Raw genomic sequence first — 27,819 nt, forward strand, 5'->3', positions numbered from 1 at the left:
TCCTAGGGCTTCAGAGCAGCTCGCGATGGATGGCATGGAAGCGGGAGAGGTCTGGAAGGCGCACAAGCGAGCGGATCCTAGGGCTTTTTGTGGGTACCTCGAAGACGGTAGGAAGATCTATGCTTGTTTTCGATCGTCGGTCGAGGAAAAATTTTTGTGTGGAATTGCTTTTGGTCGCATGATTTCCCATTCCGTGTTTTTGGTTGAGATTCCGTTGTCTGATCTGATGAATAGGATCAATACGGGACTGTCTTTGCTTGGTCTCGATGGTTGAATCGTCTTTGCCTTTTAGGAGTGTGTGATTCTTTCTGCGTTATTACGGTGTTGCGTTGCCACGTTCTGTGATGCTCGGATGTATCTGGGTCTGAAAAAGAAAGAGGTAACTAGTGGGTGCTCCGCAGACGCATAGATGTCATCTTTCCAGTTAGACGGCTCATCATGACGAAACCTGCTTCCAGTGGTTACGTAACTGGCTTTATTTCTCCAGTTTTCTTTTTACTGTTGCTACAACACCCGCAAGCTCCTGCGGTTGGTTCACTGCTATACCTTTATTTTCCTCTAGGACTGCAAGATAATATCCGGCATTTGCTAATGTGCAGAAACAACCGTAAAGCTGGATTGCTGTTCCTGTTGTGAACCTTACCACGGGATGTGCTTGAGTTGTTGGGCTGCCCTTCCTGTGGAATATGGTGCCACACCTGATTTTCTGTCGCAGGTATGACAATCTTTTGAACCGTATGCTAATTAGAGATTTTGAGCGATGTTTTGCTTGTAGTAGTGCTTCCTTCCGTTCAAGGAAATGAATGATGATCAGCCCGTGCCTTAATTGAACCTCTTAAATGCATTGCGTCTCCCTTGTAAGTTTAGCTAAAGACATAGAGACAATAAGAGAAAAAAAAATGTTATTTGAGAAAAACGGCATCATTCTCGTGAAACGGCCTCCCAATAGATAAATGTGCATATACAGCAGCGTAATACTTCTTTTCGTGATTATTCTTTCTTAGTTTACATCACGTTGATGAAAGCATTATCGTTTATTCTGTTGCCCTAGCACTTCCTTGTCGCAATTTCATGTTTGTGCTTGTTATCTTATTGATTTCTCACATCCTTGAGTTACTTCTCATCCTTATATTTGCCTTCCAACTATTTGTTTGTATAAAGTTAATACGTGGTTAGCTTTAAAATGACATCGATGGGTGATATAGCTGTTCATTAACTTCATTGGCAGCTGGGGCCTCCCTTTTAGGCATCTAAGGCCTTTATTTGTGTTTTGTGCCCTTCTCCGTGTGTTCTTAGAGGAGTGCTTCTCAAACAAAAAAGTTTTGACTTTGCCTAAGCTTCTGCACTTGGCATGTGTCTAACTGAAGTTCTCCTTTCAGCTAATATCTCCAGCCGAACGTGACTGAGGAAATCTGTGTCTCGCCTCATCTCTCTGTCTGACTGAAGCTTCTACTGTTTTGAGGATTTTCCTTGTATACGGACTGATTAGGTGACTTGACAAATTGCATAGCTGGTTTGATTCGTTTGCTTGCTTGTTCCTTCTTTCCTTGGAAATGGATTTTACTCATTTGCACTTTGTTTGGAAATCCCACGATTCAGTGTGTGATGAATTTTAGTGAAAAGAGTGCAACTTTATCGATTGGAAGAGCCAATGAAAATGAGATACGACACCTTTTAGTCGGTTTGCAGATAATCATTTTCTTCATCAGATGCCCAGAGTTTTGCCAGCCACGGACATACTTGTCAATAGGCATGAACAGGAGAGAAATAAATAGCTCCAACTAGTTGTTTAAATGATTTTGATTTTGTATTTGTCATAGGAATGTAGTTCTTAGAATAAGAAAAAAATTTAAGTAAATGATTAGCTAAGAATACATATTGGCAAAGACCTGACAAGGCTAGTGCATGTTTTAATGAGTTCACGTCATGTAAATATAGTCTGACAAGAGATTAGGTTTCGCGCATTGTATCGAATCTTATGTAGTAAACAACTTTTAATTGGGTCAATTCAGGTGATAGGGATTTTTGGTTGGTTGATTCTCATGATTTTGAGAATCTATTTCACATTGGCATTAATTTGGTCGTTGACCGATATTATGATAGCCCGAGAATTAATTAGCTAAATTTTTCCAACCGAGTTGGATTTTGTAATTTCTTTTATCGAATAATTTTGTCGATGAGTGTCTTGAAAATGCTCATTAAATGCCTGAATGAAGAAAATATGTTGTATTTTTTTTGTCATCGTCAGAAATGAGTTCTTTTTACTCATAAAAAAAAAAAGAAGAGGCAAGACGTTTCCACCATATGGGACGAAGTAGGCTAGAAAAATTAATCTGGAAATAATAGGTAATATTGGTGTAATGAGCTTCAGGGAAAATGAAAGTTATCACTTCAGACCATGAACCTATGTAGAATGTTTAAAGATACCTTTTTAAGTTCCTCTTTCTGTTGGAAAAAGATGTGGTGGTGTTGGAAATTTCGTCCTTTTTGTCCTGGAAATTGGAATTAGGTTTCCTTCTCTAATGACTGTCGTGCTTTACAGATCATCTTTGCCAAAGCCATTCTTTTAGCCTCCTTGGGACAAATAATCTAATAGGGCTAGAATATTCTTCATTGCTTAAGACCCAACCGGCTCTATGTATGTACGCAATTTATAGTTTCTTAAAGAAATTTTGTTCAAATAGTGAAAAGAGACACCTCACTTTTGATCCACTTACCAAGTACGTACATACATAATATCTTTTTCACAAGGACCTCAATCATATCCTTAAGGTAAACCCGACGGCGATAATCATATTGCGGATCCTTGCGAACTCGTTCTAGCATGTTCGCCGCAAGCTTAGTTTCCCAAGTCGGTACGACACCAATTAACTCAACATGCTTGAAGTGAAGGTGTTCAATTTGATATGTAAGAGAATTTCTCATTTTCTAGGAACACAAAATTATACCTAGCATCGGGCACAAACCGTAAACAACAAACCCAATTTCACGAGGCCTCGTCAATCAACGATTTCGGCGATTATCGAGAGACGAAACCTTCAAAACTCCATCATTCAGATAGATTGAAGAGAAGGGGGAAAAAAAAAGAGCTAAAACGAATCACAAAAAAAAAAAAAAAGATGCGCGAAAAGCTTATACATCGGCCGAGTGGAAACTGTACAAACAACGGCGAGCTTAATTCTCCACCTTAAGCTCTTCCAGGGTCCATCATTCATTAGAAGAATTGCGATTGCATCACAGGAGCGCCATATCTCGACGAAATAGGGTTGAACCGATGAAGACTGGCTTGAATTCGACAATCACTACAAAGAGCGTGGGCGTGTGAGGGAAGATATTGAGTTCGAACTTATTCAATGAAAAAAGCAGAATTTTCCCGGTTTCTATCATGTAAAGGGGTTAGCATCAGCAAAGAACACCACAAGCAGGTCGAGGTTCGATGCTTCGGCGTCGTTTTAAGAGCCAACATTAGCTTAGCTTAACGAGCCAATCATAATGTAAATGATATATGAGGTCGATAGGTGTGATCTCCAATCAAAAACATTTAACCAGTTCCTGCACTTCAATTTATCCATTTATCATTCTTATTCACAATTCTTTATTCTTTTGGTTCCGTTAGAGTTGGTAATTCATTCCATACGCATTATTTCTCGTCTGAATCGCCACAAAACCTAGTTTACTCAAAAAAGAAATAAAAAAATTCAACCTTTGGTGAAAAGTATGAATTCATCGAGGATCATTTTTTGTGAAACATCTTTTCGGCACGTCCGGCAACACCGTTCGTGATGATAGCAAACTTGTTTCTGCAATGTCTCGGAGAGAGCCTTTCTTTCGCAAAGCGGCGCATCATGGGTCATTACTTTATGGACTTGAGCGAAGTGTTCTGGACAAGATGAATTGCAATCGGCGATGTGCTTCATTGCAGTTGGGACACTCAGCATGAGTGTCTTGTTTTGAAGGCGGTGTAAAGGGGGATCTAGTAAGCGATGATCATGGGTGTGCAGGCAATTTCCAGATCTGAAGGTTCGATACGGAACTTGTTGATGACGCTATTTCTTTCTCCTCCTTTTTCAAGTTTTTTTTTTTTTTTCCATCTTGAGTAGCTTCTTGCATGATGAAGTGCAAGTCAATGGGATGGATTTATTTCGTTCTTTTGGCTTCATTTTCCTCCTTTGTATTGGAGAATTTGAAGCTCGCACCATGTAAAACTTTAGCTGGACTATTTCATCCATCCTTTATTTGAGGGTTGGAAGGAGAATGGATTCCCTCAAATTAAGGGTTACTAACACACCTCGCGTGAAAAATAATTTTACTCCATCGGACTGTATTAAATTTATTAGTTAATTAATTCCTATGTTAAAGTTGATTGATTTGGTAGAACAGCGGAAGAAAACAATCACACCATGGATTGAGTCAAGAGGGAGCTTTCAAGGTGAGATGTTATAGGAAAATGTTAACGACCTATTTTAGGGAAAATTACTAAGTCTTATTGATTGTGCTTTGGAATCACCAACATTTCTATTTGAAATAGGTAACTTTTCTAAATGTTGAAAGGAAAATGCTTCAATGACGGTGCTTGTCGAGACGAAGCAACCTCACAATTTGAAGAAAGATTGAAATGCGAATTTCTACGCAGCAAAATTCGATATGAGAGCTCGGTTCAAGCTTTGCATTTGCATCCGAATCTCGAGGGATTGGAGAGTAGATGACGATGAGAATTCCGGGAAGTGGACTGATGCCTTTGGTTACACGACAAGGTTGTCGATCCCTTCTCCGGATCCCCCGACCCCGCGCTCTAATTTTTAATATAATTTTTAAATTAACATAAAAAATAAACTAATTTTAAGAAACAAACCGAAGAAGAAGAAGACACCTGCAGCTGCAATTGCCAGAAAGGGTTGATGATGTCGTTTTAATCACGTCGCTGTCACGTAGGAGAGAGAATATATAAAATATCCATATTAGTATTTTCCGTTAGCCAATTTGGTGAAGTTAACGGAAGGATTCAATTGTACTAATTCGACAAGTTTTAGGACTCTATTGCACTTTTTGCAAGTTTTAAGATTCAATTGCACATTCGCGACAAGTTATAGCACTTCATTCCCTTTCAAAGATCCTATCAGCTCATAGTTATTGTAGTGCCCAAAAACGCCACTTCTGACGAACGCTTTGACTGCTTAGAATCGAGGGTGAGGGAGAAAAAAGACGGAAACACCAGCTACAAATCTTTCCTCCCGCCCAGCCATTTTTCTGAAAAGCTTAAGCTATAAGAAATCAGGCCTTCATCAAGCATATCCTTTAGCACTACCTCCCAAGGGTAAGTCCGAGACTTACATATGAGAAAAATGATAAACGTCATTTTATGAAACAGATAACCAACACAGAAAGAATGAAAGGGGTTATAGGAAAATAGCAACAACGGCTAGCGTGTTAAAATTCGAATTCTCGACATGAGCTCAAATGTCAAAGTACACAACTATTTGCCCCAAAGGCTGAATCCAAATGTGTCACCACTCACCAGGTATGTCGCACATATCTCCTAACAGCTTTTGTGGTTTTTCGGTAGTTGATAGGTAGACATACCTTTCCCTCGGTTCTTTCCTTCCTAAGTCCTGCTATTTCATGAGCTTGAGCATGAAAGAGAAAGAAGTTATCTTCTCCAACCTCCTGTCTTATTTCAACATTGGCACCATCCAAGGTTCCAATAAGGACACAACCATTCATCGCAAACTTCATACTGCTGGAGGCACCGAAGAAGAGATAATCATGGATTATGAGTATATTTATGTCGAAGAAGGTGAATTCCAGGCGTAGCACAAATAAGAAACTGATCCAATGAATGTATTGAGACTATTCTGATCAAGTCAGCTATAATAGGATCAAGCTATACGGAAGGAAAGAACTAGATAATTTAATGGAGAATTTGTGCTCATGCAAAAGTTGCACTTTGATCCCTAGAGGCTAATTAATTTCATTTCGACTTGGCATTAGGATTACAAGAGTTTCTTAAGATGAATATTCAGTCAAGCCACTGAAGATACTATGTTCAGAGTGCAACTCCAGTCATGGTCCCGACTCAAACTGCAACTAATCCAAAATAAACAACAGATGCGTATCGTTAGGTATAGTTGCCTTAAATTTGCCTGTTTCACAGAGTGAATCGTCTGTTCCACTGAACAATGGTAGAATTTTCTATTCGTTGTTACGCAGCCAGTGGAACTTGTAAGCCCGACAATCCCATCCCAGGGACTAGGATGGAGGACAAAAAAACTCACTGGACTAAAACCTAAGGAGATAGTCCTCCCTCTCTTTTTCCTTCAGCAAACAAGACGTAAAGTACTTGAAGTGCTGTGGGAACTCACTTGCAGAAATCAGCAATTCAACAACATTGACGTTGTAATCAGGAACAAATACCACCTGCAATTAAACAAGTGTGGTGAACTGCATGAACAAAAGAAAAACTAAAAAGGATGAATGGTGGTCAAAATAAAGACATTGCTGACTATTAAGGTCACTCAAATATGCTGCACACAGAATCTCACACTATATAACCCCTTGGAATGTGGTCATCATGAACAGCAGTCCTATCCGTAATGTAGTAGTTAACACATGCCAAATAACATCAACTTTGGGCCATGCAGGAGCTGCTACGCACCCAAATTAATCACATAGGAGAATGTTGCACCTTGATTCGCATAATAAACTTAGAGGCTCCCATTTACACATGCCAAGAGCAAACAATCGAAGACCTCTGAACAAGTATACAAACAGTTAAGAAACAGTCGAATCTCCTACAAATAGGGACAGAGCCATACCTTAAGCAAATCACCAATCTCAGGATCATGATTAATTGTTGCAGCAACATCTGTGATAAATTTTACAATCCTTTTAGCTTGCACATATGTGGCAAATGCTTTTCCGCCAAAAATACAAACTCGAGGCACGAACTTGGCGGTCCTCTCAGCAGGATTCATAGCTTTCATTTTCTTGTAGCGATAAACAATTCCCAATATGTTCAAAAGTTGCCTCTTGTACTCATGGATGCGCTTCACCTGAAAATAGGAAACATGCCGGGTAGTGCTTAGCTAAGAAAGAGAACAATAAAATGAAGCTCATTTGTACTTTGTACCCTACCACTTGAAATAGTTACCCCCTCAAGTGACATGTATGCTCCGTCCAGAAGAAAAAATTGACATAAATGCATATTATTGAAAGTAAATCCTGCTAAGTGCCAACCCCGTCCAAACCCATTTTTTCGCATAGCAAATCCTGCTTTATCCTTTGTATATAAGTGGCACACTTGTAGCAATATAAGCACCATCACAGCAAATTAATCTTCCGCACTTGTGGCAACGTAAGCACCATAACCGCAAATGAGTTTTCCACTATATTGCGAGATACAGTGGCAGAAGACCCATGTTCCATTGCAAAAATTCCTTCCATTCTTTTCCTTTTAGTTTGAACCATATGTACTCTTGAACATTAAATCTCTAGTCTATATTGACCCTTCTATGTTTGTGCACCCTCAAATGCCACAAAAACTTACAGGAAGACAATAAGGCCAAAATGCCTTATAGCACGCAATGCTGGGAGGTTAAACACCAATATCTATACAAAATTAGCGACATTTATAAAAAAAAAAAATGAGTGTAGCAGATATGAAAATGCTTCTTTAAAAGTGCGGGCACTCAAGGGAAGACAATATATAGAGTTATTTCAGGTATGGTGTGGGTGATGCCAACCGAAGATGAGAAAATACTTGTTTGAGGTGGTTTGGACATGTGAAAGAAAGGCCTTTGGATGCCACAATTCCCTAAATCGAAAGACCATAATCTTTCCATTTCTTATTTCATTTGGTTCTCACAAATAATTGGATCAAATGACAAAGACATTATTCAGTAAAAGACATCTATTCAAATTCTACTCTACAGATTGAATATGGATGCCAATTGCTCTAGAATCAACAGTTGTTGAATCAGCAGTGAGGGGAGAACATAGAAGTTAAAAGTCATGTATATACATATATGTAAATAAAAATTCATGTATATACATATATGTATTTACAAATATATATATATGGATATATGTATATACATATAAATAACGTATTATAAGTATATCCATGTAAATTTATATGTGGATTTATATGTAGAAATAAGGAAAAAGCTACATATGTAGACAAGAACTAGACTTCGGGGGTTCACCACCACCTACTTCATTAAATTATCAAATCAGGGGCAGTAAGAGTTCTACTTTAGTAAAGAAAGAGTCGGGTGATATCAAATCCTTAGAGTCCCATAATACTTGCAGTACCTGGAAACAAGAAGAACAATACCTAAATTATCCTCTTATCAAGAAAGGAACTAGCCGATTGATGAAAGAAAAAGGCATAATATGCAGTTTTGCCATATTTGATATACCACTGGAACCACAGATGACTGTTAACTGTTCATATGGAAGAACTTGAGAAAATGTTTTCAAATTTAATATTCAATCTTATACTGGGATACTTTAGACTAGTATAAGCATTTAAGGAGTTTATGAACTTTGATTTCTTGGCTAGGAGGAATGCTTCTCTCAAATTGCTAATGTTTAGTGTGGGAATCTAATTTAACGGGACCAATTTACTCTTAACATATGCTTAAATTTGTTGATTGAAAAAAGCGGAGTTGGAAAGGTGATTCAGCTATTGCAAGACAATTCCACACATGACATTTTTTTAATATGTACTTTGCATCGGCCTTAAAAAGATTTCCTACAATTAGAGGGAATATGATTCAACACCAATCTACTAAGATATGGCCGGACAATTTGTTAACCAAAAGAGGCCGACTTGGAAAGGAGATTCAGATTGGAAGGGACAATTGGTTCACAAAACAATTCCAAAGTACTTTAAGCCCACCTTCGGACTTAAAAAGTTTGTCTAGGATACATCGACAGGATAGAAGGTTGTCTAACTCAAAGGAAAGGTGGCGATCGAGGAAGTTGTGTTTGTGGCTGTGTTCGTACATGCGTCTATATTAGGCAAAGGAGAAAAGGAGAAGAATCTAATCCATGCATCTATATCAGGCAAAGGAGAAAAGAAGAAGAATGTAATCTATGGTTAGGCGATTGCAGCTATCCTTGATATCTTGGATTATAACTGCAAAGTCTGCAATTATTGGGGAAAGGAGATTCAGATTGGAAGTATTTACATTGATCTAATGGCGATTAAGTTTGCTTTAAGAGGGAAGCATTGAATTGTGGCTATGAGACTTACGGCGCACCCGTGCCGCACTTAATCGTTCATCGGATCAATTTACTTTATTCATGACATTGTAATCTACTTTTTCATGGAAAAAAAAGAGTCAATAACGATTTTAAAAGCTACTAACCACTTTATGTAATTTCAATGTGAGAAAAAAATTACTTTTGTAGTTTTAAAATTACTGACGTAAGTGAAAAACTTGCTATGAATAACATATTACAATTTATTATCCTAAATGACTGCGCAACAAAATATAGCACTTCCAGTAAGCGCGCATCTTATTGTTACTATTGCAACCTCCCTAAAAATACTATTTTTTTTTTTATATAAGCAGAATGTGCAACTCTAACAAAAATAAACGGAATATTTAAAGAGCCTAGAGAAGCAGTCTTAATAAATGTAATTTGTCAAAGGAAAAATCATGTGTGGACTTTAGAATTTAGTCCAACACAAGTGAAATTAAGTCCAGCCAGACGAAACTCGGCCCGGTTACCGGTTGGGGAGGTAACCACAGCCGACCTTCCCTTCCGCTCTATTTATTCAAGCCACTCCGCTTGCTTCTCCTCATGCCGCTCGCATTCTCTCTCTCTCTCTCTCTCTCTCTCTCTCTGCGGTCTGCTATGGATCCGTCCGTCGATATTGATATCGAGATGATGTCTTCGAAGCCGGTCTTGAAGTATGGCAACGACATCCAGCAGCAGCGTCCTAGCACTTGGGAGCGGAAGCGGATATCGAAGGATAGTCCTAGGGTTTCGAAGAGGGAGCGGATCTTGAAGGCGCGCAATTATCTCCAGAAGGATCCTCCTACCTTTTGTGTATACCTCGGACACGGTAAGCCCTCCCTCATACCAGATCTCAGATTTGATGGCTCGGCCGGATTTATCGGTTAATCATTCCGGTTGTTGCGATTGGTGTGCTTTTTCTGGGCACATCGTAGACCGGAGGGAGATCTGTGCTTGTCGATCTTCGGTCGAGGAAGGGGATCTTCCCACTCCTAGGGCTTCGGAGCAGCTCGCGATGGATGGCATCGAAGCGGGAGGGGTCTCGAAGGCCCACAAGCACGTGGATCCTAGGGCTTTTTGTGGGTACCTCGTAGACGGTAGGGAGATCTATGCTTGTTTTCGATCGTCGGTCGTGGAAAAATTTTTGTGTGGAATTGCTTTTGGTCGCATGATTTCCTGTTCCGTGTTTTTGGTTGAGATTCCGTTGTCTGATGTGATGAATAGGATCAATACGGGACTGTCTTTGCTTGGTCTCGATGGTTGAATCGTCTTTGCCTTTTAGGAATGTGTGATTCTTTCTGCGTTATTACGGTGTTGCGTTGCCACGTTCTGTGATTCTCGGATGTTTCTGGGTCTGAAAAAGAAAGAGGTAACTAGTGGGTGCTCCGCAGACGCATAGATGTCATCTTTCCAGTTAGACGGCTCATCATGACGAAACCTGCTTCCAGTGGTTACGTAACTGGCTTTATTTCTCCTGTTTTCTTTTTACTGTTGCTACAACACCCGCAAGCTCCTGCGGTTGGTTCACTGCTATACCTTTATTTTCCTCTAGGACTGCAAGATAATATCCGGCATTTGCTAATGTGCAGAAACAACCGTAAAGCTGGATTGCTGTTCCTGTTGTGAACCTTACCACGGGATGTGCTTGAGTTGTTGGGCTGCCCTTCCTGTGGAATATGGTGCCACACCTGATTTTCTGTCGTAGGTATGACAATCTTTTGAACCGTATGCTAATTAGAGATTTTGAGCGATGTTTTGCTTGTAGTAGTGCTTCCTTCCGTTCAAGGAAATGAATGATGATCAGCCCGTCGCTTAATTGAACCTCTTAAATGCATTGCGTCTCCCTTGTAAGTTTAGCTAAAGACATAGAGAGAATAAGGGAAAAAAAATGTTATTTGAGAAAAACGGCATCATTCTCGTGAAACGGCCTCCCAATAGATAAATGTGCATATACAGCAGCGTAATACTTCTTTTCATGATTATTCTTTCTTAGTTTACATCACGTTGATGAAAGCATTATCGTTTATTCTGTTGCCCTAGCACTTCGTTGTCGCAATTTCATGTTTGTGCTTGTTATCTTATTGATTTCTCACATCCTTGAGTTACTTCTCATCCTTATATTTGCCTTCCAACTATTTGTTTGTATAAAGTTAATACGTGGTTAGCTTTAAAATGACATCGATGGGTGATATAGCTGTTCATTAACTTCATTGGCAGCTGGGGCCTCCCTTTTAGGCATCTAAGGCCTTTATTTGTGTTTTGTGCCCTTCTCCGTGTGTTCTTAGAGGAGTGCTTCTCAAACAAAAAAGTTTGACTTTGCCTAAGCTTCTGCACTTCGCATGTGTCTGACTGAAGTTCTCCTTTCAGGAAATATCTCCAACCGAATGTGACTGAGGAAATCTGGGTCTCGCCTTATCTCTCTGTCTGACTGAAGCTTCTACTGTTTTGAGGATTTTCCTTTTATACGGACTGATTAGGTGACTTGAGAAATTGCATAGCTGGTTTGATTCGTTTTCTTGCTTGTTCCTTCTTTCCTTGGAAATGGATTTTACTCATTTGCACTTTGTTTGGAAATCCCACGATTCAGTGTGTGATGAATTTTAGTGAAAAGAGTGCAACTTTATCGATTGGAAGAGCCAATGAAAATGAGATACGACACCTTTTAGTCGGTTTGCAGATGATCATTTTCTTCATCAGATGCCCAGAGTTTTGCCAACCACTGACATACTTGTCAATAGGCATGAACAGGAGAGAAATAAATAGCTCCAACTAGTTGTTTAAATGATTTTGATTTTCTGTTTGTCATAGGAATGTAGTTCTTAGAATATGAAAAACAATTTAAGTAAATGATTAGCTAAGAATACATATTGGCAAAGACCTGATAAGGCTACTGCATGTTTTAATGAGTTCACGTCATGTAAATATAGTCTGACAAGAGATTAGGTTTCGCGCATTGTATCGAATCTTATGTAGTAAACAACTTTTAATAGGGTCAATTCAGGTGATAGGGATTTTTGGTTGGTTGATTCTCATTATTTTGAGTATCTATTTCACATTGGCATTAATTCGGTCGTTGTCCGATATTTTGATAGCCCGAGAATTAATTAGCTAAATTTTTCCAACCGAGTTGGATTTTGTAATTTCTTTGTCGAATAATTTTGTTGATGAGTGTCTTGAAAATGCTCATTAAATGCCAAATAAGAAAATATGTTGTATTTTTTTTTTTTTGCCATCGTCAGAAATGAGTTCTTTTTACTCATTAAAAAAAAAAAAAAAAAGAGGCAAGACGTTTCCACCATATGGGACGAAGTAGGCTAGAAAAATTAATCTGGAAATAATAGGTAATATTGGTGTAATGAGCTTCAGGGAAAATGAAAGTTATCACTCCAGACCATGAACCTATATAGAATGTTTAAAGATACCTTTTTCAGTTCGGCCTCTTTCTGTTGGAAAAAGATGTGGTGATGTTGGAAATTTCGTCCTTCTTGTCCTGGAAATTGGAATTTGGTTTCCTTGTCTAATGACCATCGTGCTTTACAGATCATCTTTGCCAAAGCCATTCTTTTAGCCTCCTTGGGACAAATAATCTAATAGGGCTAGAATATTCTTCATTGTTTAAGACCCAACCGGCTCTATGTATGTGCGCAATTTATAGTTTCTTAAAGAAATTTTGTTCAAACAGTGAAAGGATACACCTCACTTTTGATCCACTTACCACATACGTACATACATAATATCTTTTTCACAAGGACGTCAATCATATCCTTAAGCAAAACCCGACGGAGATAATCATATCGCCGATCCTTACGAACTCATTCTAGCATGTTCACCGCAAGCTTGACTTAGTTTCCCAAGTTGGTACAACACCAATTAACTCAACATGCTTGAAGTGAAGCTGTTCAATTTGATATGTAAGAGAATTTCTCATTTTCTAGGAACACAAAATTATACCCACCATCCTGCACAAACCGTAAAAAACAAACCCAATTTCACGAGGCCTCGTCAATCAACGATTTCGGCAATTATCGGGAGATGAAACCTTCAGTAATTGAACCTGTTTTATACTAAACATTCAGCCTTTTCTTCCTCTTTTTGGTTAAATCTATGGCAATCTATGTTATAACTGTTCACGTGTTAACAGGCAAAAGCACGAACGTTATTTTTAGTGAATTTAAGTAGTTCATCTTAACTGAAAAAACTTAAAAAATAAATGAAGGGGGACTCATGATGCTTATCTCTGGTTAACTTTAGGTGGGTCTCAACTCAAATCTGCAAAGATCTAAATTTTAAGGCTCACGGTTTTCTCCATTGGCATGCTTTCTTGATCAAGTTTGACTAGAAAGTTGGATTCTGAACACTTTTTGCGGTATTTTGTCAAAGTTTCTCGAATCTGTTGGTACCTGCTGATCAAGGCAAGTACGTGGCTACAAGCAGAATCATCAAGTTCTCCGTAAAAAAAATAATCTTGAATTACTGAGAAATGTTTCCACGGAGAGACGATCAACTTGGTGAAGCAATTGAGTTGACGCAGGCATGCCTACACCTTTTAAGTCCCTCTAAAATCAAAGAAGATGTGAACCGAGGAATTATAAGTACCAGAACATGTTTCAGCTGGCGCTCGCTCCTCTCCTCGCATAGAGACCGGAGGATTCTTTGGATGAATTAAGCTGCTACACATGGCTTGACACAAACTTTGTTACATCAATTTTATTCAATTCAGTTTGTGGCTACAACTGTATGTTTGGTTCACTAAAAAGCGGTGTTGATTCTACATATGGAAGGATTGTACCCCTTAATTCCTACTAGCTGATGCATTATAAACTTACCCTGCTAAGACAACATGTTGAGATCCCACGAAGAAACAAAATCATGTTTTGTTTATTGTTAATTAATAGACTGGAGAGCCGCTTTAAAAAACTAGCAAAAGATTAATTAGGACCTATCTATCATACAATGAGGGCTTAACTTCGAATCCAAGTCAACAAGTATGTTTTATCGCATTATTACTTTCGTTAGTTTAGTAAAAAAGGGACTTGGCAATCACGCAGGAATTATACTTTCACATTTCTGATACTTAAAACCAACCCTAAGACTGTTTTTCCGAGACTTAAGTAAGGGCATGCATAGTGTACACTTTTTTCTTTGGCAATACTTCAATAGAAAGAAGTGTAACCATAATTGTGCACATTTTTGGTGAAAGGACCCTACTAATCCATACTCACTGGAACGGTTGGTTGATTTAATGAAACTCGACGATGCCAATGAAACTTCAGTTGCAAGAAATGCATGCATAGCATTACTTCCACTCTGTTGATAACCTATAACCCAGAAATATTTTAACTGTATGTTCTCCCTTATCGGTCAAAATAATCTGAAATATCTTCACTTTTGCACTGGTCGAATCATCGACCACATTTGTGGTAACCTGATTTTATCATAATCACTTGTGGGAGAATGCATAGACCAAGTCAAGGTTGTCAATGAGAAAAGGTACAAATGGAAAAGTTTCTGGATATGGTCCTAAAATCTCTGGGACCACAGGAGATAGCATCTTCTCAGAAATTATCACTCCGTTCACAAGTGTTCGTAGATCTCTGGATTCAATAATGGGGAACTCATGAGGCCTTGCTTTATTCTTTCTATGCTTTTATGACACGTCCCATGAGCTCTATATAAGGTGATCTTTGGCCTTCTAACTACATCACTAGACACAAACCAAAGAAAAGCTGATACATCGCCTTCTTATCCGGCTCACTTGTCACTGCCATCTGCAGCAAATCTTAAATGGCACGTCCTGCCGACCGCCTTGACAAAGTGGGAAGAGATGGGTTTGCAGTAATAGACAGAATTTACAGCCCAAGGCCCATGGCTCAAGGAACGAAGAATCGACGCATCCCACGACAATCCCCCGAGACGAAGCGGTTCGAGACCCAGTGTCTCCTCATCATGATAACGTTATTGATGGCAAGACGGCGGCTGAGAAGTACAAGGGAGTGGTTATTATGGAGAACTACAAGAGCAAAGTCTCTGGCAGGAGTTTCTAGATTCTGTTCTTGTACATGGTTCAACTAATACCCTTGTTTTTTAGCCAAAAAAGAGAGTAATACCCTAGTATTCTAACGTCCGAAGTTAAGGGAATGTCCGAGCTCCGACATGTCCTTTATTAATTTACCGATCTTTATTTGTATGAATGACCAACACCTCGATTTTACTAACTCTTATATTAATTTAGCAATCTAAATTAAAGTGATTTATAGATTTATTTTTTTTAAATTTTAGATTAGAATTTTAGGCTCCTAACTCTCATTTGAACTACACACCAGCGTATGATTATTTCCCTCAATTTACCAACTATTCTATCGAGTCACCAATTTTTATATGTTGTGGTTAGCAATTCCTTACATTTACTAACTTTTTTTAGAAATTACCAACCTAAAGTTGCACGACTCATCAGCTTTTCCCTCCTTAAATTATTAGAGATTACTCATTTTCATTTGAGTTAAGTAGACCGACACTCAATTTTTCTTTTCTAGCTTGCTAACTTGTCCTAGCAATACCTCACATATATCAACTTTTATTTGAGAAATTATTATCTTAATTAGAGTGACGTAACAACTTATTTTTGAGAAATTATTACCCTCATTCAAGTTCCTTAATTGCCAAGTTTATTTTCCCTTTAATTACCAATTCTCTTATATTTCATCAATTATTATTTAACTTTCCTAACTACACATCAAATTTACCGACTCGTATACGAAATTGCTAACTTAATTTAAGTGATTTGTCAACTTTTCGTCAACTAAGTAAGCAACTAGTTTTAGGCTATCAACCTTCATTTGAGCCGGTTAATTTACCGATGTAGTAATTGGTAGGCCGTTCGAGTAAAGATTGTAATCTCATATAATAATTTGCAAATCTAAGATGTTGATAAGAAAGTTAAATAAATTATTGTATATGATAAATGGACTTATTTTGTAAGAGGCAAGAGAAGTTGGTAATTTGCAAAAATGAATAAACACACTCAGATAAAAGTCGGTAATGAAAAACTTGTTGATAGTTTATTTGGATAAAGTTTGGTAATGAATCCAATTAAAGTTGGAAATTTCTGAAAAAAGTGTTGGCAAATTTGAGGGTTTATAATAAGTAAAACACATAAAAGATTGTCACATAGTAGAAAATTTGGTAAATCTAAAATAAAAATGAAACTACGAAATGCCGAGGAAGCTTTGTCTGTCTGGAAGCAGAATCAGTTCTCAAAAGAGAACCACAACGACTGAAGACTGGAAGACGGGAAGCGGAGGAAAAGAATCCGAATCCGACGCGTTCGACGGAAAGTAAAAGCTCGAATTGATTCTTTCTTCGTCACTCTCAAATGCAGTTTTATTTTCACATAGCGATGCTTGCGACCGCGGGCGATGACGAGGGCATTTTTAGATCAGCGTGCCGGATTGAGCCACCTTCTCATGCTGGATTGTTCAGTAAAAATCCAGTTTTTAAGTCGTCCTCTTCTTTTCTACAGAGAGAATTGTCCTGATGGACTTACAAGCTTGAGATTGATTAGCCCTTTACATACTTGTGCCGATTCAATGCTAAATCTTTTAATTATACTAATTTAGTCCTAAACATTTCGTGTTTTTGTGGCTCTGTGTGTGTGTGTGTGTGTGTAGGATTAGGACAATTGGATATAATTATCCAAGTGGGTGCAATATAAGAGGTGGGGGCTTAGTTTTGAATTAGTCTCAATTGCAATCACTTAACGAGTCGATATTGTCATTTTCCGATCCCAGTAGAAGCGTGTTGGAGAATGAAGTACCAAGGGTACAATCTCTTCCACGGCGAACAAGTCACAAAAGCATTCCCCTTCGATTCTTTGAGATTGAAGAATAAGCTTTCATGGTTGCTCCATGAAAGGAGGATGAGCCAAAAAATGTAAATGAGGCTCTATCTTGCCCCGACAAGGAAAAATATATAAAAGCAATGGAAGATGGGATGGAGTCGATGAGATCAAATCAAGTTTGCGAACTGGTTAATTTTTTGAAAGGACGCAGAACCATTGGAAACAAGTGTGTTCTCAAAATAAAGTGTAAAGCTGATAGCTCAACTGAAAGATATAAGGCTCGCCTTGTGGCAAAAGGGTATAATCAATATGAATGAATTGATTATGAAGATATTTTTTCTCCTGTCGTAAGTTTTGCCTCAATTCACCTTATTACGGCAATAGTGACAACATTGGATCTTGACTTACATTAGATAAATATAAAGATTGTTTTTCTCAACGGAGAATTAGAAAAAGAAATTTATATGGAACAACCCGTTGGGTTTTTTACTAAAGGCCAAAAATAAAAGATATATCGACTTGATATCGATGTATGGCTTCAAGCAGTCTTCAAGATAATGGTATATATGCTTTCATGTGGCATATGATTTTGAAATGATTAATGAAGATAATTGCACGCGCACGGCGTATTATATATCTAAAGATCCAAAGTTCAATTTGTGATATTGTCATTATATGTTGATGACATACTAATTACGTGGAAGAGTTTGTTAAGATAGTCAAATATTGGTTATCTTCCAACTTTGAGATAAAAGATATGGGTGAAGCTGTATATATTCTTGAAGTTAAGATTTCAAGAGATTGTTTGAAAATGTTGTTATCTCTTTCGCAAGAGACTTACATAAATAAAGTCTTTGAACGATTTTGAATGCAAGATTGTAAACCCATTAACACTTCTATTCAAAAAATGGAAGGTTTGATCGAAGAATGTGCCCTAAGACTCCACGGATGCAAGAACGAATGAAAAGTGTTCCTTATGTGAGTGTCATTGAAAGCTTAATGTATACTATGATGTGTATAACACCTGATATTTGTTATGCAGCTTGAATGGTGAATAGATACCAATTCAATTCAGGTCAAGCATATTGGGCTATTGTCAAGAGAATCTTAAGGTATTCGAAAGCTACCGCTGATTATGCCTAGAGTTATCAAGGAAGTAATCTGCACCTTGAGGGCTATAATCGATTGGGGAGAAAATTTAGATGAGAGAAAATCTGCCTCTAAGAATGTGTTCTTACTAAATAATGACGCCATATCATGGAGCAGCAAGAAGTAGAGGTGTATAGCTTTATCGACTATGGAAGCCGAGTTCGTGGCTTGTCAACGACAATGCGGGAGGGTGTATGGCTTAGGAGATTTTTTGATCATTTAGATATTAATGATGCTGCAAATTCAGTATTAGTGTATTGTGATAATCAAACAGCAATAGCTTACGCCAAGGATCTCAAGTTCCATTGTAATAGCAAACGCATAAACATTAAGTATAATTACATTAAGGATGTAGTTGCACGAAAGGATGTGAACATACAATGTATATCTACGCATAGAATGTAAGCTGATCCGATGCGAAGGCCGATTCCTAGAGTAATTTTCCATAGTCATGTAAAATCTATAGGAATATGGAGAATGTGATATACTAGATATTGTAATTTCCACGAATGTTCACTATTAATGAAGTTTGTTATTATTGCCTGTGAGTTGTTTGTAATATTTGTGGATGTTAAGACTTAGTGCTTTGTATGATGAAAGAATATCAGACAAATAAGATATTAGCCCACTCACACTGGTAATCACCTCTATTTACTACGTAATAGAGTTAATTTTTAGCTTATGAATTGACGGGATCAACTATAGGTGTAGCCCTTTATTGGCGTATGAATAGGGTGAGGACAAGGCCCTTAGAGATGCGGGAAGTACATACTTGAGTCCAATGATGGTAACGTGCTGGTGTTGGCTAGAGAAAGATCGGACTACTCCCTCTAGAGTAAGATAGGTGATGATTGAGAGCACAAGCTTAAAATACAAATGCCGTCTTAACAGAATGTTAAGATGAGGACTTACTATTTAATTGTGTTTGAAAGTGAAATAACCCACACATTTTACTTTTTCTGTCTTTATTGGTATATGTGAGTTCTGATAGATAGTTTTGAAAATAATAGATTAGTGAACTAGAGTTAGACATTTAATATGTTTTAACTATCATTTGTACAGTATTGAGTGAAAAGATATACACTCCATGGGGAATGAGAGAATAATTTAATACATACTTCATACTACATATGCATGAGACAACCAATAAGAGTTGGCAAAAGTTTTTAATCTCAACTTTTTAAGCCGTGTGAGATTCTCGAGGATGAGGATTCCTTAAAAAGTGCCATAATGACTCTTACTTATTCTCAAGATTTCTATTTAATATTTACTATCTTATGATGTTACCAAGGGTCATGATATTAATTCAATCTAATGGGATATTTTTAGAAAAGCGAATTGAATTGAAATTGAAAGGTTTAAGGGGATGAGGAAGATCGATTTAGAGTTTGAGTCACATTATAATTTTGTATTCACAGACATGTCAGTTATGATTATTTTGTGTGAGGATAATTGTGAATATAATGCATCATACTTAAAAGAGATCGAGAAAAAGATATATATGTGTCTGATCTATATAGGGTACATCATACGAAGATCTACTCTTGACTATGTTCAATTTTGAGTTGTCATAAACTATCAACCGTTATATGACAACGAGCTCTCGGTGTATGCTAATCGCACGGATTATTTGTTGATATGAACTTTGCAAGAAGATAGAATTATGTTTAGCCCTCTATGGGTGCGTGGGAGTCATAGGTCCTTCATTAGCAAGTAAGAGTTGTTTACCCTCCATGGGCTAGTGGTAGATGTTGAGGTACATAGGTTCTTATGGTGGTTTGCCCATGCGGGCAACCAAACCTTAACCACTACGGATAACTACAGTCATCTGTAGTTTTGAAAAACGTGAAGAAATCACATCTTTTGAAAGACATAAGTCCCCCTTTTTTCCTTCGATCGTTCATTCTACACAAAACGCAGAACACAGAAAATCAGAGAAAGAAAATCGTCACTTTGCTCTCACTTTTCAACGCTCAAGAAATCTATATAGTTTACAAGGAACATCTAATCGTGGCTTATACGGGTATGTCCCTCGTGTGATATATCGTTAATGATCGGTGAAACAAGTAGGTTTGGACATGTGTTTTCCGCACGTTTGTTGTTTAGTTAAAGGATTTTGATCCTTCAAGACCATCACCCTTGAGGTCGAGAGCTCCGACACCATCAACAACGTTAAGGCCAAGATCCAGGATAAGGAGGGCATCATGCCGGTAAGCAACTCGAGCACGGCCACACCCTTGCCAACCGCAACATTCGGAAGGAGTCGACCCGCCACTTTGTGCTCAAGCTCGGGGGAGGCATGCAAATGTTCATTAAGACCCTTATCGGCAAGACCATCACCCTCGAGGTGGAGAGCTTCGATACCATCGACAACATGAAGGCCAAATTCCGGGACAAGGAGGGGATCCCTCCAAACCAGCAATGTCTCATCTTCGTTGGCAAGTAACTCGAGGATGGCCGCCTTGTGTAACGGTCCGAGCCTACCACTCACAAGATATTATTCGCTTTGAACACACAGTCCTCACGGTTTTGTTTCTCACGGGACCGCCCATACAGCTCTCGAAAAATGCGTCTTGCAAGTCAATAGGGACCCATTACCATATAAACTAGCCTAGGACTCTCCTCCTAAGCGATATGGGACAAGGGATGTTACACCTTGGCTGGGCGAGGTCGCCCGCACCAGTCCCTAGCAAGGCCAACCTCACCAAACCGGGCGTCACCTTGGTCGGTTGCCGGTGACCAACTAGAGGAAGGAGATGGAAGGAAAAAAAATAAAAAATAAAAAAAAGGAAAAATAAAATAAAATAAAATATTCAAAAAATATTAGAATATTATGTTACTGGACTTTCGGTGCCGGCCGGCCAAAATTGGCCGGATGGACTGAATTGGCACAATTGAAAATGATTTAGGACCGAATTAGCAAAAAAAAAAAAAAGGTTAAGACTGAATTGACACAATTATAATAAGTTTAGGACTTTTTTACTCCATTATGCATGTTTTCTAAACCTAGGTTACCTCGTTGATGTGGTCTATATGACATGATCCGTTGCAAATTTTCTTACATAAAATCATGTTAGAACAGGTAACAATGTCGTTTAGCTATTAATAGAGGGAAGATTCTTGAAATAACAAATCAGTCAGGATTTTCTAAATGACATGGATAGGGTCTGGTGTGGGAATCCGGTTTAACACCACCAATCTCCTCTCAATATATCCCTAAATATGTTGGCTCTTAAAATCAGAGTTGGAATGTGCACCAACATGTGTCTAAATCAGGCCAAGGAGGAAAGAAGAAAATATTCTTCACTGAAAAAGTTGGAGGGGAGATAAAATTCTATATGCACATCAGATCAGAGTGAGTTGGATATCATCAGGAATCTCTTTGAAAGAAGAAATTGAGCTTGTGCAATAGTGGAATGCGTGGAATGGATAGACCAAGTCAAAGCTCTCCTTCCTGTCCTTTAAAAAAAAAAGAAGCTAAAATTTCTTGGAAAAATATAAGTTTTAAGAATTTTAGAATTTTGCCTCGATATCTTTTTTGGACCAAGGTAGCATTTCCTGGCAATTACCAATGGAACCCATCCAATGTTGGTACTAGGAGCCTTCCTTTATTCCTTCCACATTTGCATGGCACTTTCCATCAGCTCTATATAAACTGATCTTTGCCTTCAAACTCAAACCACAAGAAAGAAACCAATACAAAGCCCACGCCTAAGCTTCTAGTTTAGCTCACTCTCCTCCTGCTAACTCACCCTAAAATGGCACCTCATGCCGATCGCCTTGCTGATATTGGGGGAGGGTTTCGATCTAGTAGACAGATTTTATGGTGGAGGGACATCGGGTCATGCACCAAAGAAGCAATACAGTGCCCCGCAGCAGTATGCTCCCATTCCCAGCGACGAGAATGTGATCGATAGCAAGACGGCCGCCAAGAAATACAAAGGGGCGGTGATCGTGGAGTACTACAAGAAGAAGTTTGTCGGTTGGCGTTTTTAGGTTAATACTGCTGTAAACTTGTAATGATTTGAATAACTTCCTAGAAGGTAGAAAGCAGACCGGATGAACGAGTCCTGGTCGCGGTTTCCGTTGTGTTAGTCATTTCGGACTCTAGCACTGCGTTCATTTGTACCTTTGGTTTTTCGACTTTCTGAAGGTTACTGGTATACATGGATGTGTCTAAGCTAGTAATGGGACCTCTTTTTTTACGAAACCTTCCTCTTTTCACTCCTCTTTCTGGTAGAGGTTCTGCCTATCCATGGCTTGATTGTTCACTTGATTGGTGTGAAGAGAAGACATCAATCGTTTTCAAAGTGAATGACCACAACTTAGAGAACTTGCCGATGTTCGGTTCCAAAGACGGTCCTACAACAACGAGGCCATCGGACACTGCGGTTCCATAGACTCGCCAAGGATGGATGGTCCACTGGCCCATGATTCGGTTGTAAATCCGGCAGACACTTGCAATATAACTACACAGATTGGACCATTCTTTGACTTGTTAGAGCAATTGCACTCTTTCTCTTGTCTAGGACTAACTATTTTCTAGGATCAAATGGCACTGTCATTGTAAGCGGAAATGTATGTGCTCTGACTTCCCAGATATGTCGTGGAGCATGCGCCGCCCATTCAATTACCACAAGCAGCAAGCATGAATTGTCAGGGATCTGCACAGAATCATAAGACTGGAAGGCCGTGAAGAAAAGAATCTGAAAACACAGAAAAATTTCCACCGATAAACGATAAATTTGGAGACCCACGTTAATAAAATAAAACAAGCAGAAGATCGATTATGATCGACGTATTATTATTCAACAAGGGCTTAGCTTGGAATCTGAGTCGACAAGTATGTTCATTTATCCGAATCTTTTCTATTCCCTCTAAATAAAATCAATCCGAGCCGTTTGTAAACGAACAGCAAATTTTGGCTCTATCTTTCCTATCTGCCCCCTCGAATATCAGCCTGAACACCGACCCACATTCTCAAAAAACCAGCTGAAGTTTGGGATATCAGATAGCCGGGAACGTCTTTCCGAAATCTGGCCTCGAGGAAATACCTCGAGAGCGAAACGTCGCGCTTCCAATGGAATGTGACACCTCCTGGAGAGTTGGACTTAAACAGCTGAGAGAACTCATGGGTTAAAGGCTAAACAGAAGTTTCGTTTTTATTATCTTGCATCTGATGTGACCCAAATCAATGTCGTCTGCGAACAGTTTGGGATATTTCCACTAGGCTTGGAACTGCAAGAACAGAGATACATGTGTCAATAAAAAGGTCATTTAACAGCAATGAAGTAGAATTTATCACGAGAACAAGTTTCGAATGTGTTGAAAGTTTTTAATGGCAGAGCAGTTACAATGACCAGAGGGGAAACTCCACCGAGACATTTATTGCTGAATTTAGTGCAAATTGCTTTAGAAAGGACTTCTCAACATCAGTACAAAACTTGCATGAGCTTAACTCAGAGGAGTGATTTAAGAAAAGAGTTTTCAACATGGAGCTCCCATTGAGAATAGTTCCCATACTCGGAATTTGTCTAGTGATCGCCACACGTTTTACAGCCCCGGCCGATGCCTACGAACCCGCGCCTTCACCTCCGACCGATGATCCATTCACGTCTGCTCCGGTTCAAACGGGCGGAGACCCTCCAAAATCGCCACTGCCTTCACCTCTGGCGGACGGTCCATTCCCAACTGCTCCAGCTCAAATGGGTGGAGACCCTCCGATGACTCCAGCATCGCCCGTGCCTTCACCACTGGAGGATGAACCAATCGGGACTGCTCCGGCTCCAATGGGTGGAGACCCTTCATTGACTCCAGTGTCGCTGGTGGGAGTTTTCAATGTCGTGGATTACGGAGCGGTGGCCGACGGAAAGACGGATAGCAGCATGGTGCTTTCTCGAATTTTAAGACACTTATTTGAGATATCACAATCGTTAACTGTTATATATGTCCTAAAATTGAGTACATGTCCTGTTTTAGCCAATTGGAATTAGATAGCAATCAAGAACAGAGACAACATTTTTTTTACTCTAAGCAATACTTGCACAGGCATTCTTGTCCGCCTGGGAGGACGCATGCGCACACCCCGGAAATTCAACCGTCTATGTACCCGACAACACATTCTTGGTCGGTCCAGTTTCGTTCACCGGACCTTGCCGCAATCCCTACTCCCCGAAAGTGGAGGTCAGAGGGATTCTGAAGGCGCCGAAGTCCCCCAGTCAGTTCCCATCCAACAATTGGATCGTTTTCCGAGACTTGCGCGGACTAGTCCTCACGGGCGAGACCGGAAGGGCTTTGTTCGATGGCCGAGGATCAGAAGCCTGGAGCGACCCAAGTTGCCAGAAGAAAAGCAGATGCAACAAGCTGATAACTGTAGGTTCAACTTCAATTCGCATCCGAAGGTTCGGCAATTAACCTCCAATTGATGCCATAACAATCTCTTCGTGCTTCATCTTATGCAGTCACTGCGATTGAGCAACGTCTCGCACGCGATGATCTACCACATCAATCTGCTTAACGGCAAGAGCTTCCACATGAGCGTCTACAGGTCCAGTAACATCAGAGTGCACAACGTCAGCATGATGGCACCGGGAGACAGCCCGAACACTGATGGAATCCACGTTAGTCACTCGGCAAACATTTCCATTACTTCTTCGACTATTGGCGTTGGGGATGACTGCGTCTCGATCGGACCCGGCAACACCAATATATCAGTTTCCTACGTACATTGCGGTCCAGGACATGGAATCAGGTAGGCAGTTGCCCTTCCGATCAATGTACGGTCGATCACGCAGCATTGACTGTGCCCCCGTGCGAGCAGGATTCTAGTATTATAATCCTGAAATCAAATGCCAGCTTGACATGCCAATATCAAGTTCGAAGTCGAGTTTGTGCTTGATGCCAATTGCAATGTGAACTCTTGTCTCCGTCGTGGCAGTGTCGGGAGCCTAGGCAAAGGCAAGAATGAGGAGAAAGTGGAGCTGATCAGAGTGAGTAACTGCACAATCAACGGGACGCAGAATGGCGTCCGAGTGAAGACATGGCCTGGGGCTCCGCCGAGTGAGGCTTCCGACATGATATTCGAGAACATCGTCATGACCAACGTCACGAACCCCATCATCATAGATCAAGAGTACTGTCCATCAAAGCAATGCGATATCCAGAAGGTACCCAAGCATGATGCTGAGCAATTCATTCAAGAACGCGCTCTTCATTTCCCAATACATATACCTTAATCTTGATACCAAGTCCCTAATTAATCGATCTGAAAAGTTTCCTCTTGTTGGTTCAGGCCTCACTAGTGAAGCTCAATAACATGCTGTTCAAGAACATTACCGGCACGTACAACAGCAAGGAGGCAGTGACCATGCTGTGCAGCCCCAGCGTGCCATGTGAAAACGTACTGCTTGTCGGGGTTCATCTGAACTGGATGGAGCAGGAAGATCCACGGGCGGGCCGCGTGAGCTTGAAGGGTCTAATCCATGGTTTGGACATTATCAATTCGAGTTTCTAACGGAGAAAAAGAGGACCAATTTTTTTCGCTACTCCGCGGACGAGAGCTAAGACTGAGCCTTTCCTAGAGTTGGTGATGCATCCTTTGGCTAACTGTTGCTGCAATTAGGACTCAGTCATGTGGTTACAAGAATTGGAAGGACATAAATCTTGGATGCTGGAGTTTTTTCCAACTTTGTTTCGGGTTTTTGACATAGGATTGTTGTCTTTTCCTTAAGATTATGAAGTCCAATCTATGTTCTTGTCCATGAATTGAGTGGTCCTCTGCTAGTTTTTACCATGGAAGTTTTTGCATATATTATAATCTCGCATGCTTTTTATCTACAATTGTTGAATAACTGTCTAAGTGTCCTGAAAATTTAAGCTAACTCAAGACCTTATGCTCTAATATTAGCTCAGATTTTCGGGCATAATTAAAGTGCGATTATCCTTAAAAGTATACCCATTCGAAAACAAGAAATGTAGCGTGCTTATGAACGTCATCTTGATTTGAATTCGCAACTTCGGGTCCGCCACGGATTTCACGGTCGCCCTCGACGTTGTGTACCACCTCAATTACAAGTCCAACATGTATCCAGCCGCGATCCTTCATTTGCACGTCGGCCACAGCCGCGATCCTTCCAACTGCTTCACGCGAGGTCCGTCCCGGATTCACTCCTCGCCAACCCTAATTGCACCCTCGCCGGAGTTGGGGTGGAGGAAGATGCAGGAAGCTCTGGAAGGACTACAGGCTCGGCATTTCGCCCACCGCTGATATCCGAGGGACGGGCGGTCGGGCGGGCGGGTGGGAGAGTTTCGGGAATTGTTTGTGGGGCTACAAGGGTCTCAAGCAGTTGGGGGAAAGAGGTCCGCGGCGACAAAATATAGATATCATCCCAGAGACATTGTAAAGTTTCTAAAGTTCCGTTCGACAAATTTCGAATAGAAAGATAATGTCGTGTTTGGAATCTCGAATCCCTTTTTGTCAATCACATGTCACAAGCGTAGGATTGATTGCGTAAGGTTTTCCTTTCCTGATGTCTGGAAAGCGTCACAAACTTAAAATAAATAAAATAATAATCTCAACATTACCTAATTTTCTCTCTATTTTTTCTCCTTTTAAAATTTGAGAAGGCAACATTGAAATTTGACATCTTATACATATACACATTCAGAGAATAAAAATTGTGTTATAATTTACATCGGTGACACTTAGTTTAATGACATATGTTTCGTACGGATAATTAAGTATTCATCGATTATAATGATATATACATTTGGAGAATATAGAATGCGTGGATCTTTAAAAATCTTCTTTAAGTCCACGCATTAAAATTGGAAAATAGAAAACAAAATGAAGTTGTCAATTGTTTCTACTTCATTTGGTCTTTAATGCTAAGTATCAGAAAATGGGTGATTTGATTTGCTCCCTAGCCCTAATTTTCAGCACTAGAAGGCATAGGCAAACTCCAATATGTTGCAAAATTTCATTGACTTTAGTTAATTATCTATTCCTTCTTGTATATAAAACTAAAACTAAAAGTAAACTTTCGATGAAATAAGAAGACGTAACTCGACCCCCATATGAAATTCACTCGACTTAAGCTTCGATATAGATTTTTTATTATTATTTAGGATTAGGACGTTACGTATGATGGTGATGATTAATCATTTAAAATTTCTAATCTTACCAAATAATACACAGAAATTAGATATTTATTTTATTAATTTGATTCTTTGAGATGATGTTCGAAAAGATGTGCGGATTGGGCAATCCGGGTGGGCTCTAAACCGAATCCGGAGACAAATATTAGTGTCCTTGTCAATAATATATGAGGAGTGATCAATGGTCTGCCAAGGTGCTAAGATTAATGGCGAGGAAGTGAGAAAATATCGTGTCGCATAATGTTTACAATAGTCCATTCAGAATAAGACATATATCGCGTTCGCCCACCTGTCATTGCTCTCCTCTCTCTCTCTCTACGTATCTTTTTCCTCTCTCTACTATTAGCACTTGCTTTTCTTCTTCCTCTTGCATCCGCCATGGCTCGTGGCCGCTTTGGCCATAGAGCTCGACCTCAAACGAAGAGATAAGG

General features: G+C 39.5%; 2 protein-coding genes across 3 annotated transcripts; both read left to right on the forward strand.

Annotated features, from left to right (window-relative positions):
• Window positions 1-23,724: 23,724 nt before the first annotated feature.
• On the forward strand, window positions 23,725-24,646 carry LOC125314794 (exopolygalacturonase clone GBGA483-like). Its single transcript, XM_048277968.1, has 2 exons — window positions 23,725-24,120; window positions 24,281-24,646. The coding sequence occupies exons 1-2, from the start codon at window positions 23,725-23,727 to the stop codon at window positions 24,644-24,646; spliced, it is 762 nt and encodes a 253-aa protein (XP_048133925.1).
• LOC115751736 (exopolygalacturonase-like) lies at window positions 24,265-25,873 on the forward strand. 2 transcript variants are annotated; one of them, XM_030689704.1, is made up of 4 exons: window positions 24,265-24,608; window positions 24,694-24,983; window positions 25,170-25,398; window positions 25,524-25,873. In XM_030689704.1, exons 2-4 carry the CDS (start codon window positions 24,724-24,726, stop codon window positions 25,743-25,745), a joined length of 711 nt encoding a protein of 236 aa, XP_030545564.1. In that variant the 5' UTR covers window positions 24,265-24,608; window positions 24,694-24,723; the 3' UTR covers window positions 25,746-25,873. The 2 variants fall into 2 exon arrangements, with proteins under 2 accessions (XP_030545564.1, XP_030545563.1); XM_030689703.1 differs by having other exon boundaries at window positions 24,265-24,604.
• The last annotated feature ends 1,946 nt before the right edge of the window (window positions 25,874-27,819 follow it).

The sequence above is a fragment of the Rhodamnia argentea genome, chromosome 1, assembly GCF_020921035.1.
Source record: "Rhodamnia argentea isolate NSW1041297 chromosome 1, ASM2092103v1, whole genome shotgun sequence".
Classification (NCBI taxonomy): Eukaryota; Viridiplantae; Streptophyta; class Magnoliopsida; order Myrtales; family Myrtaceae; genus Rhodamnia; species Rhodamnia argentea.